This window comes from Patiria miniata, unplaced genomic scaffold (assembly GCF_015706575.1).
Source record: "Patiria miniata isolate m_02_andy unplaced genomic scaffold, ASM1570657v1 HiC_scaffold_14, whole genome shotgun sequence".
Lineage (NCBI taxonomy): Eukaryota > Metazoa > Echinodermata > Asteroidea > Valvatida > Asterinidae > Patiria > Patiria miniata.
The window spans coordinates 13,377,713-13,391,009 of record NW_024037052.1 but is presented as its reverse complement, the minus strand read 5'-3'; the positions used below and the strand labels follow the sequence as shown (position 1 = coordinate 13,391,009).

General features: G+C 37.8%; 1 protein-coding gene across 1 annotated transcript; it reads left to right on the top strand.

The window, feature by feature from the left end:
- Positions 1 to 390: 390 nt before the first annotated feature.
- On the top strand, positions 391 to 3,064 carry LOC119721804 (serine-rich 25 kDa antigen protein-like). The gene is made up of 2 exons (XM_038191760.1): positions 391 to 493; positions 2,634 to 3,064. The coding sequence occupies exons 1-2, from the start codon at positions 391 to 393 to the stop codon at positions 3,062 to 3,064; spliced, it is 534 nt and encodes a 177-aa protein (XP_038047688.1).
- The last annotated feature ends 10,233 nt before the right edge of the window (positions 3,065 to 13,297 follow it).

The following is a 13,297-nucleotide window of genomic DNA, read 5'->3' as shown; positions in this document are numbered from 1 at the left end:
GGATGGAGACTGTAAAGAGTGAAATAAATAAACAATACCAATGTTCGAAAGCTGCAGCTGTGCTCTTCTGCCTCTCCATTCACCTAACTGACTGCACACCCAGATTTGAAGGTGGAAAAAAGGATAAGGGCTGCATTTGGACACGAAGTACCCAAGGAAAAAGCAAAAGATCTAAACTTTGCTGTGCCAACCGAATGGGTCATTACCACTCAAGGTTTTATCGACAAAATCAAGCAGAAAATCAATGACATGTCCGAAGACCATGGATATGCAAGCACTATAGTGTTTAAGGGCTGTAAATTTAACGAGGAAACGAATCCAGTACCTGCAGATGCACTGAAAAACCTCTGCTTTCCAGACGAAGAAGCACTGAAGGAATTTTCACTTAAGATGAGCCAAAGAACCACACCAAGCTCGGAATCCAAGAAATCATCACGCAGGAGCACTGGTGGCACAACCCCAAAGGCAACATCAGAAATGGAAGATGACTTAGGCAAGTTGCGGCTTGATGACTAATAGAGGTAATGGAGCACACCCACCATAGGGAACTATGTCAGGCAAGAAATGTAAACAGTACAGGATGGAAGGAAAATGAGACTGTTTAATAAACGTGAATGAGCCCCCCATTTTAGCTTATTTAACATTCCTTATGTTTACTTTTATGAATGGGTGAGGAAGAGAGACAGAAATTTGACTGAAACTTGCAACAATACTTGTATTTAGGTTATTTCATTAATTATTAAAGTAGTTAGTCAGTTACATTTAAAGGTCACTTTAAAGAGACACTTCCCAAACAAAAAATTCTCAAGCCACAACACCTTGTGGCTTTTGTGTGGAAACAAATTCCACACAAAAACACAAAACTGAGATATTTGGTGAGGTATTGTCCAGACTATAATGTTTGGAAACCGTGACAGGACGATTAGCTCATTCCGTTGTTAGCATCATTTATATTTACCAATTGGTACAAAAATGAGCCAGCTGTTGATTAATCAATACTGTCAATGAAAATGGAATAATGGAATTTAATTTTGTACAAAGTTTAACATCTTTCTATGCTATTTGTAATCATCCAACTGTTTAAACAGTCACAGACAGTCAAAACTCCATCCACTTCCCTGCCATGCCTGTTACACAGGCTAGTCACCAACAGTCAGATCATATTTCTAGCAAGCACTATGACTAGTCAAATTCTGTCAACAGACAAAAGCAGGCAAGTGGTAGACACAGCTGGTTTATCAATCACCTACAGTCAAGGCATAGCCGTATCAAGTTACATAAGAAGTCACAGCCAGTCAATCCTGTTCTTTGTTGGCTGGGAGCTCTGAACTGTTGAAAACAGTCACTTGATTGATTTTAACTGAAAGGAAATCTTGGCACAGAATGTATGTGTGCATAGGAGGGTTTTATTCGAATTTGGTGAATGTTCTCTATAATTTTTTATTAATGGTATATTCAGTAAAAAAAAAAAAGGACATGTAAGACATATTATGATTGTAGATTATCAAGGTAAACTTATTAGAAATGGATTGTATATGCTGCAAAAAAAACAATTGTTAAATAAAGATTTAAATCAATTTTAACAAAAAGTACATGTAAGACATATGATTGTAGATTATCAAGGTAAACGTATTAGAAATGGCTTGTATATGCTGCGAAGAAAACCAATTGTTAAATAAATATTTAAATCAATTTTTAAAAAAGTACATGTAAGACATATGATTGTAGATTATCAAGGTAAACTTTTTAGAAATGGCTTGTATATGCTGCAAAAAACAATTATTAAATAAAGATTTAAATAAATTAACAGCCAATCATTCAAAACAAACCATCGATGATATTCCTACTTTGCACTATTGAAAAGTGCAGCTTTCGTGATGGATATATATCCATGTGCCAAGCAAATCCACTTATTTGTCTCATTCAGTTTTGTGAGAAATTTATTGCAAACATGAACCAATTTCACTTTTATGACAAAAAAATGTTCACTGCAAAATAAGGAAAGATAAACAACGCAAGGGGCCTATAAACTAACACTTTAAAAAAGGATTTTAAGAAAGTTCTTGATTTACTTCAATTTTTATTTCTATTCCATTTTGAAGTTGATGAAATTATTTTTAAGGGATAGAGGAAAAAGCCAACAAGACATTCTTAGATTACGTGATTAAAAGGTGTACGATTGGAATGTCACCGACTGCATGTATAATTACATAGTATGTCATTAGCATTTTCATTTAATCCTAATTATTGTTGGAAATAATGGTATTTTTACTTCTTTTTTAAAGCATCTTTGCTTCTAAAAAAAGTAGGATGGTTTAAATGATTGTAGATTAGCAGAATGGCTTGTATATTGTGCAAAATATTGTTGAAACATCATTAATGATTCTAATTGTTCTAAAGTCATGTTTGTTATGATGGCTTGTTGGCATAAGTCTAAATTTTCACCTGGAAAACAAATTTGTTTTTGAGAAAGAGGACATAGTTTACCTTTAAAATTTGAAACTTTGCATGGTGGTAGTGTAAACTATTGAGGGTTTGAGGTAACACCATGTGGAAGAATCTCTTATGAGAAGATGTGTGGTTCTGAAAAGAACCAGTTTTATAGTGAGCACACCCCACTCCCCCACCAACAGCATCCACAACTCCATGCCTCCGCGATCAGCCTTCAGCGTCCACACTCCACGCCTCAGCGATCAGCCTTCAGCATCCACAACTCCACGCCCCAGTGATCAGCCTTAAGCATCCACAACTCCACGCCCCAGCATTCAGCCTTCAGCATCCACAACTCCATCCTCAGCGATCAGCCTTCAGCATCCACAACTCCACGCCCCAGCGATCAACCTCCAGCATCCACAACCCAAGCCCCAGCGATCAACCTTCAGCATCCACAACTCCACGCCCCAGCGATCAACCTTCAGCATCCACAACTCCACGCCTCAGTGATCAGCCTTCAGCATCCACAACTCCACGCCCAGCAATCAGCCTTCAGCATCCACAACTCCACGCCTCAGCGATCAACCTTCAGTGTCCACAACTCCACGCCTCAGTAATCATCCAGCCCTAAAAATACAGCCTCATCCACCCTGTCTTGGCTTTCTCCTGGAGACGATCAGAGCATGCAGATCGGAACGTCGAGTTTCACAACCAAACGGTTCTTTTAAGAACCACACTTCTTCTCAAAAAAGATTCTTCCATATATGCTGTTACCATCACAAACCCTCACTACTTTAAGTTTACATTTGTACAACTGTTTACCATATGACATTTGGTATCCATACTGCAGCAAGATACTTTTGAAAGAGGCCTAATTTTAACAAAGTTTCTCTCTTCTCCAGACACAATTGTTTCTCATGTGCTGCATAATTTTGAGGGAAAAAAAGAATGATCATTGGTCTTTAATGTGGCTTTAATGTTAAAGTCAAACATGCATCTATAAGCCAGAATCTTCATTAGACCATTCCAGAGATACAATAGCTTTGAATTTTAATCAAGAATGCCCCTTTTGTGCCGTTTTAATGTTAATTAACACTTGAATTTTAGCAAAATAATAAATTGAATGCTAAAGTTCTTAAATGTGTTCATTCTCAAATTGCCTTAAAATGCAAGAGAAAACATCCTAGGTTTCAACATTTCATGGGGACATCCCCCCCCCCCCCCCCCCCCCCCCCCCCCCCCCCCCCCCCCCAGCAGGGTGTGAAAGCTACATGTAGATCTGCCCTTGTGGAACCAGGTATGGGCGTCGCCAGGTTTTTTTTCCAGAGGGGGCAACACACATTTTGCCCCAAAAGTCCTGTACTTTTCCAGCATATTCTCAATTTATCAGTTTTTCGAGGGTGGGCAGGGGGATTTTTGCCCACCCACCGCGACCACCCCCCCCCCCCCCCCCCAACAAATTAAAAGCACCTATTTTTGTTTGTTTGTTTGTTTGTTTGTTTTGCCCTGAGCCCTCGCGATGCCCATGCAACCACCAAACTCCCCACTCGTCTGTTGTAAAAACATTTATTTTAATTAAAGCAAAATTCACTGTTTGTTGTTTTAGGAGGCAAGTTTTGATGACTTTTGTGGAGCACATTTTTCGTACTACTGGACACCCGCGACCAAAGCATGAGCAAATCAGCATAAAAAAGTGCAAAATAGAATGTTTCCCGACCAACCGACCAATCGACCCTATTCTGAAACCGACATGTAATCGGAAGCAGAACCATTTTTTTGTTGGCCTTACTCAGTCTTTCTACAACCTATTTCAGCCAAAAAAAAGTTTCTTTCACATAGTTGAATTGAACATCAAAGGAATTTGGAGTTGGTTTGGGTAAAATCATGGCATTCTAGCCTCATGCAGTGTCATCAGTCCTTCCATGACACCAAACTAAAGCCTTTCATTGTTTCGGCATTTTTCACGAAAGTTTTAAAACTATAAGAACACAATACATGTATTATATTTCGTTCTATACGAGTGAATTTCATTTTCAGCTGTCATTTCAAATATAAGCCTGGGAAGGAGTTTTAGAAAGTGGTGCACTTTTTAATTGTTAAATTTGACTAATATTGTAAGAAAGACACCAGCTTCCTATAGGGTGCGCTGGTCAAAGCAGACAACCATGGGTGCTACCGGTATCTGATAATTGGTGACACTCTTAATCTCGGCACAGTTGCTGACGGAACCTCAATCGTACCGACATGAGGACAATTTGGCCGACAAAAGCATTCATAATTGGGGGAGTGGTGCACCCCCCCAACTCCAAAACTTTCTCCTCTATTGATGCAAGTGAACTTTACCTTTTAATATAAATCCTCCTGATGTAAAATTTGAATTGGAAGATGCATACATGTAATTGAGTGGTTATCCATCTGTACTTGTAAGCAGGTGGTCGTGAGTTCAGGTCCCTCCCAGTCCCAAGTAATATTGAGTAGATGTTTCTTATAAGCTCTCAGAAAGCTCTATGTACATTAAGGACACTCACCCTGCACACATACATTACCCCAAGAATTAAGCTTCAACTTTGCATTTCAGTTTTTCAATATTTCCAATTGGCCGGATACTTATAGATGCCTTTTACTATACCTCATAAATATTCATCAGGCAATCACGGCATTTCATTGGTCCATTCAAGCAACTCGACCGTGTGAAAGTTTTTACTATCACCCCGCATCTTCGCACGAGCGCGTGACGGGCAAAAACCAGGGAGGTACTATCACACACCTGGGTCACAGCAGTTAGATTTGTTCCAGTACTGTGATATCTCTTTTAATACCAACGACGCATGTGCTTTACGTGCGTACCGTGGAGAACACCAGTGGGGACAGTTGCATGTGTCAGTCTATTACGGCGTACATCAATATGGCGACCAGTGGAGCTCGCTTTGCGATTTTAACCGAGGAGGAAGTGGGTGAAATTTTACACAATAAAAATAAATGCAGTGTTTTGCGTGAATGTTAAAGTTATTAAATGATACAAAATTAAGTTTCTATCTGTCTCCTTAAATTAATATAATGTTTCACTTTATCCAAATACTGCACGATCAAAAACATGGTTACATGGACGAATGAAATACCACAGCTGCCTAAAGTTATTAAATGATACAAAATTAAGTTTCTATTATGTCTGTCTCCTTAAATTAAAATAATGTTTCACTTTATCCAAATACTGCACGATCAAAAACATGGTGACATGGACGAATGAAATACCGCAGCTGCCTAAAGTTATTAAATGATACAAAATTAAGTTTCTATTATGTCTGTCTCCTTAAATTAAAATAATGTTTCACTTTATCCAAATACTGCATGGTCAAAAACATGGTGACATGGACGAATGAAATACCGCAGCTGCCTGATGAGATAGTCCCAATCATCCAACACCTCGGGGTCATTAGTATTCACTATTTCCCCACAAACCATGTTGTATTTGTATAATATCACAATACTCTATCAACTAGGACAAGCCTGCAATTTGCTTTCTATTTACACACTTAATCTATGTTATTTTACTGGGGCCCCGTCACTTATCAATGAACTGTTCTCCTTAGCGGTCCTAGAATGAAACCTATAAAAACGATTCAGCACTTTTGTTCACAAAACTCAAAAATAAAGTTTACTGCAATTGAGTGTGAGTGATTTTAGCCACTTTGAGCCAACATAGATTCAGATATGAATCTGGTTAGTACAATGAAATTATAGATGGGAGAAAGAATATTCATAGGCTTTGATGTTGGAGTGTACTCCCCTTTTTTGAAGAATCAACTGGTCCATTTTGCACTATACGTGTGTGCTCAGCTGTGATAAAATTAAACAACGCCCTGTTTTTGCTGGCACTTGAAATCAGTAAACCAGACAGACACAGTAAGCCAAAAGCCACACAGCTATCAGGTGGACATGTAGACTACCGGTAATTTCCTGCTGGAATATTTTCTACTTGTATTACACCATTTTGAACCGCATTTAATGGAAAAAACTACTGAAAGCAACAAATCATGGCAAGTAACACCAAGCAAAACTTTGATGAACTCGCAGAAAATGAGGACTTCTTTGAATGGTTTTGGACTGAAAACCATGGCAAAATGTTAATAGAGGCACTGAACGAGAGCCGCTGTCGACCGCATAACGAATATGTCAGTCAAGGAAAGAGAGCTCATATTTATGGCGTTGTAATTAATGATAAATCTTATGTTACGAAGCGAGGTGACTCAATATGGAAGTATTGCAAGATTGGGCTTACCCGAGTTGACACAACAAGAGGAACTGACAACCGAATGGAGGTTGTGGAGAAAGCGATAAATAAACAATTAGGTACATCGAAGACATCTACCCTATTTGTCCTCCCTCATGATCCAATTGACAGCACATCAGTTTTGCAAGTAGAACTAAAAGTACGGGCTGCATTTGGACACAAGGTACCCAAGGAAGCAGCGAAAGATTTAAACTTTCCTACGCCAACAGAATGGGTTCTCACCACTCAACATTTCATCACGACCTTCATTAAATCAAAGCATGCCGTGTGTGAACGATTTGGATTTGCAAGCACACAAATTTTTGATTACCTTGCATTTGAAAAAGAAAGGTTTCCACTGCCATTTAAAAAGCTCAGGGACCAAGAGCAAGAGGAAATGGCGCGCAACATAAAAATGTTTGATGAAGAATATAAACGAGAAGGGCATCAACTGACAGATAAATGGGTGAGAGACAATGAGACAACACGGACAGTGAGAGAATGGAGAATATCAGATAGGATGGCCGGACTGAGCCTTGTATGTGACAAAGACCAAAAGGAAATCGTGCGCAGCATAAAAAAGTCTGATGAAGAATATAAACGACTAAGGCATCAACTGACAGATAAATGGCTGACAGACAATGACACAGCACGGACAGTGAGAGAATGGAGCTTAAAGATGGCCAAGTAATTTCCTACATATCCAGTGAATCAGCAGAATTACATGGATTTATCAGTGCAATCATGGATAATACAGGAATGTTTAAAAACAAAAATTAACAAAAAAGACAGCTTGGCAATCCACCTCCCATGTCTCACCCATAAAGTTATAAGTTGTAACCGTTAGTGTGGACAGTGTGAGTTATAAAGTTGAAAAAGAAATTTGCTGGAGGACGATCCCACTCTAGTCAGCCTGTTTGTTCCAATTACTGAGGACATTGTGTTTTCAGGTTTTAGTTATCAACTGTTGGTTTTCAGATATCAATTAATTTCACTTTTCAATTCTTATTTCTTAATCAAAACAGAACTTAAAGGGAATATACAACAGTTGCTTTTGTTGTAATTTTAAAAATGGATGGATTTGGGGGTTTCGTAGATGCTGGAAAAACCAAGGAAAACAATCATTTTTTTGAAGTCTGGTTCCCTGACCCCACTTAAGATGAAACAGAGCAATTTATAGACGTCGGGGAATTGTAACTAAGGTCAGGGAACAGTCTAGCGAGCTGGCTTGTACCCGTTCACAGGTGTGTAATCGATTGCAAAGAAAATGTGGACAAACTACCGGGGGTAAATATGATAAATTTGGAGCAGTATTTGTAAAAAAAAAAGTTTTTGTCCAACACTGTTTGACAGACCAGCGTTGGAAATTGATAAAAAAAATACCACTTTTCTTGGAAATGTCAGCACACCAGGTGCCATAATTTCAGAGTTGTAATGACTCGAGTCAATGACTCGACTCGAGTCCGACTCGAGTCACATTTTTGGCAACTCGACTCGACTCGAGTCCCGACGGGTAAATGACTCGACTCGACTCGAGTCACTGCGAGCAAATGACTCGACTCGACTCGAGTCCCTCATCAGAATGACTCGACTCGACTCGAGGAAGGCTAATAAGACTTGAGTCCCAAAATAAAAGCAAAACTTACTTGCGAAAAATATTTGCAATGACTTACGCTGCGCCGTTCGCGTTGCCAGTTTTTGTTCACGTCACGTTAATGTTCGTGAATAATGTACGTTTATATACAGCGGCAGTCTGTTTCCTCCCTCCATAATGAAACAACAAACATACACCGTGTCGCGGACTCCCACCTTGTGGTTCTATAGCATGTAATGCTAAACCCGGAACCAGACTTAAAACGCATTTCTCAATCCGTGGTTTCATCATTGGTTTCGGGCGATTTTGAAGTTCTTGGTTGAATGCTGGCTAAAATCATGTCCCGATTTCACACAAAAAAATGGATATGGACGGGCCCACCTTTAAATAATCAGAAACAGTTTTGTTAATGCAATTAGGTTTTAACGTTGTCAGCGATCAGCGAACAACAAAATCTAGACCCGAAGCCAAACTGGTTATAAGACCGAAGTTTCACATCTTCTTATCTGTGACGTGAGCTAGCAATGGAAACTGTTGGTTGGGTACCATACAGCATACTTTATGTCTTTGGATTTCCGTAATAGACTGGTGCCTTGTATTTTTTCTCTCTTGTGTTTGTTGCTTTTTATTGTAATTTAGTGTTCAAATATTTGTGACTCGAATTGACTCGAGCTAAATACTTGACTCGACTCAACTCGACTCGACCACACTCTGTGACTCGACTCGACTCGACTCGACCTTGTTGACCTAATGACACGACTCGACTCGAGTCACTTCTTTAAAATGACTCGACTCGACTCGAGTCACAAAAATCAGTGACTCGTTACAACTCTGCATAATTTAGCAGGATGCTTTAGACTGTCATTCCCTTACAGTTCAGTAAGGTATTTCATAATAATTTGGTAATTTTGTTTTTTTGATGTTTGCAAATGTTGTATATTCCCTTACAGACACAGCTATTTATATACTGTCTAACTTGTTTTTGAATAATAGAAGTCAGTTTTCGCCACGTTAATCAATTGTATATGTGTTGCTGCAGTGCCATGTGTAATGTACAATGTGCGCTTTATAAATCCATATACATGTATTATTATTATATCCTTATAGTTCTTAGTTTTTTGTTTTTCGTGAATGTTTACATCTCAATGATACAGAGAAAATAGTACAAGAAAAGAATACCTATCTTTCTCAATTGACAGTCAATTTGTAAATTCGTAATTTGTATTAGTTATCAGTTTTTACATTTTCATGAATATATGCTTAACAACAAAAATTGGAAAAAAAAAAGCCACAAAAATTAAAAGATTTAACTTCATTTAACATTCCTTACTTTTTTGGGGGTATGAATAGGTGAGAAAGAGAGACAGAAATTTGAGTGAAGTATTTAGGTTATTTCATGTATCAATTATTAAAGCAGTTAGTCAGTTACACTGGGTCGTATGTATAAAAACTAGCATTTGTTTTTACTACCCATTTTTAAGCATTTACTTGCATTTGTATGAATAAAAATGAAGCAAATGCTTTTACAGGAAAGCATTTGCTGAAAGCTAAAAGTATTTACTTTTTACTTGCTAGCTTTCGCTAGACTAGAAGTGTTTACTTCATTTCGTATGAACAAAAAGGAGTAAATGCTTCAGCTTTCAAGCATTTACTGGTCATTTTTCAAGGCTGGGTTTGGGCAACCTTGAAAATATAAAGCAAATACTTCTGCACAAAAACTGCTGCATTTATTAATATTAATCGCCCCAAAATTGACACAAAAACATTAATAGACTACATATAATACCATACACTGTATTTTGACTAACATTTATGAGCAATTTAAATACTTTTTTATTATACATTTTATTACTAGAATTAGAAACGATAATTTCGCATTTTGTTCACGACATGAGAAGTGTTAGCGTAAAATTCAGTGCTGCCTAGAATGATTAAGGATAAATTTTATCCAACGGCACCCTGGAGACTGAACTAAAATCATTTGTTTAGTTTATTAGGTCACCAAACTTTGCAAACTATTATTTTATAATATTTCAATAAACAAAACTCTTTGTGTATCGAATGTTGGTATGATTTTATACCCACTTTAACAGGTCTGTGATTTTTATGCAATTGTGACGTCTACAGGACACTGTGGACCTTTACAATTTTCATGAATGATGAAAGTATACTTTTTGTATTCCGCAACTGCCGAAAAGTGTCATCATTTTTGCTGGATTTGAGGAAAATGTATGTACATTGTACTACTACATGTACTGCATCCATCACCTTTATCTGGACTATTACACCACGTGTAAACCCTGTGTGTGTGCAGCAGTTCGTACACACAAAAGAAACCCTATTGTTGGCAATCATTCGTCCATGAAAACAATCCAACAGCAAGAAGCATTTGCTACCTGTTGTGTAGTAAATGCTGAACAGTAAAGGCAAACCTTTATTCATACGAAATCAAGCATTCGCTTTTCCTTAATGCTTGTACTCCAAAGTAAATGCTTTTACTTTTTGCTTAAACTTCCTAGCATTTACTAGTTTTTATACATACGACCAATTTAAAGGGACTTTAAAGAGACACTTCCCAAACAAAATTCTCAAGCCACAACACCTTGTGGCTTTTGTGTGGGAAACAAATTCCACACAAAAACACAAAACTGAGATATTTGGTGAGGTATTGTCAAGACTATAATGTTCGGAAACTGTGACAGGACGATTAGCTCATTCCGTTGTTAGCATCATTTATATTGACCAATTGATGTAAAATGAACCAGCTGTTTGATTAATCAATACTGTCAATTAAAATGGAATAATGGAATTTAATTTTGTACAAAGTTTAACATCTTTCTATCCTATAATGTAATCTTCCAACTGTTTAAACAGTCACAGACAGTCAAAACTCCATCCACTTCCCTGCCATGCCTTTTACACAGGCTAGTCACCAACAGTCAGATCATATTTCGAGCAAGTACTGTGACTAGTCAAATTCAGTCAACAGACAAAAGCAGGCAAGTGGTAGACACAGCTGGCTTATCAATCACCTACAGTCAAGGCATAGCCGTGTCAAGTTACATAAGCAGTCACAGCCAGTCAATCCTGTTCTGTGTTGGCTGGGAGCTCTGAACTATTGAAAACAGTCACTTGATTGATTTTAACTGAAGGACATCTTGGCACAGAATGTATGTTTGCATTGGAGGGTTTTTATTCGAATCTGGTGAATGTTCTCTATTATATTTATTAATGGTATATTCAGTAAATAAAAAAAAGGACATGTAAGACATGTGATTGTAGATTATCAAGGTAAACGTATTAGAAATGGCTTGTATATGCTGCAAAAAAAACAATTGTTAAATAAAGATTTAAATCAATTTTTAAAAAAAGTACATGTATTAAAGACATATGATTGTAGATTATCAAGTTAAACTTTTTAGAAATGGCTTGTATATGCTGCAAAAAACAATTGTTAAATAAAGATTTAAATCAATTAACAGCCAATCATTCCAAACAAACCATCGATGATAATTCCCACTTTGCACTATTAAAAAGTGCAGATTTTATGATGATTTGGATATATCCATGTGCCAAGCAAATCCACTTATTTGTCTCATCCAGTTTTGTGAGATATTTATTCCAAACATGAACCAATTTCACTTCTATGACAAAAAAATGTTCACTGCAAAATAAGGAAAGATAAACAATGCAAGGGGCCTATAAACTAACACTTTAAAAAAGGATTTTAAAAAAGTACTTGATTTACTTCAATTTTTATTTCTATTCCATTTTGAAATTGATGAAATTATTTTTAAGGGATAGAGGAAAAAGCCAACAAGAAATTCTTAGATTACGCGATTAAAAGGTGTACAAGTGGAATGTCACCGACTGCATGTATAATTACATAGTATGTCATTAGCATTTTCATTAAATCCTAATTATTGATGGAAATAATGGTATTTTTACTTCTTTTTTAAAGCCTCTTCACTTCTAAATAAAGTAGGATGGTTTAAATGATTGTAGATTAGCGGTATGGCTTGTATATTATGCAAAATATTGTTGAAACATCATTAATGATTCTAATTGTTCTAAAGTCATGTTTGTTATGATGGCTTGCTGGCATAAGTCTAAATTTTCACCTGGAAAACAAATTTGTTTGTGAGAAAGAGGACATAGTTTACCTTTAAAATTTGAAACTTTGCATGGTGGTAGTGTAGACTAGTGAGGGTTTGCGGTAACACCATGTGGAAAAATCTCTTATGAGGAGATGTGTGGCTCTGAAAAGAACCAGTTTTATGGTGAGCACACCCCACTCCCCCACCAACAGCATCCACAACTCCACGCCTCAGCGATCAGCCTTCAGCATCCACAACTCCACGCCTCAGCGATCAGCCTTCAGCATCCACAACTCCACGCCCCAGCGATCAACCTTCAGCATCCACAACTCCACGCCCCAGCGATCAACCTTCAGCATCCACAACTCCACGCCCCAGCGATCAACCTTCAGCAGCCACAACTCCACGCCTCAGCAATCAGCCTTCAGCATCCACAACTCCACGCCACAGCGATCAGCCTTCAGCATCCACGCCACAGCGATCACCCTTCAGCATCCACAACTCCACGCCTCAGTAATCATCCAGCCCTAAAAATACAGCCTCATTCACCCTGTCTTGGCTTTCTCCTGAAGACGATCAGAGCATACAGATCAGAACGTCGAGTTTCACAACCAAACGGTTCTTTTCTGAACCACAGATCTTCTCAAAAGAGATTCTTCCACATGCTGTTACCATCACAAACCCTCACTACTTTAAGTTTACATTTGCACACCTGTTTACCACATGACATTTGGTATCCATACTGCAGCAAGACACTATTGAAAGAGGCCTAATTTTAACAAAGATTTTCTCTTCTCCAGACACAATTATTTCTCATGTGCTGCATAATTTTGAGAGAAAAAAAGAAAGATCATTTGTCTTTAATGTGGCTTTTCCAAGTCAAACATGCTTCTATAAGCCAGA

What these genes read in the sequence shown, in the direction of transcription:
- LOC119721804 (XM_038191760.1), top strand. Translation starts at nt 391, where the DNA reads ATGAGCCAAAGAACCACACCAAGCTCGGAATCCAAGAAATCATCACGC. An exon ending in AGAAATGGAAGATGACTTAG is followed by an intron (nt 494 to 2,633) that starts GCAAGTTGCGGC and finishes CCCCACCAACAG; the next exon opens with CATCCACAACTCCATGCCTC.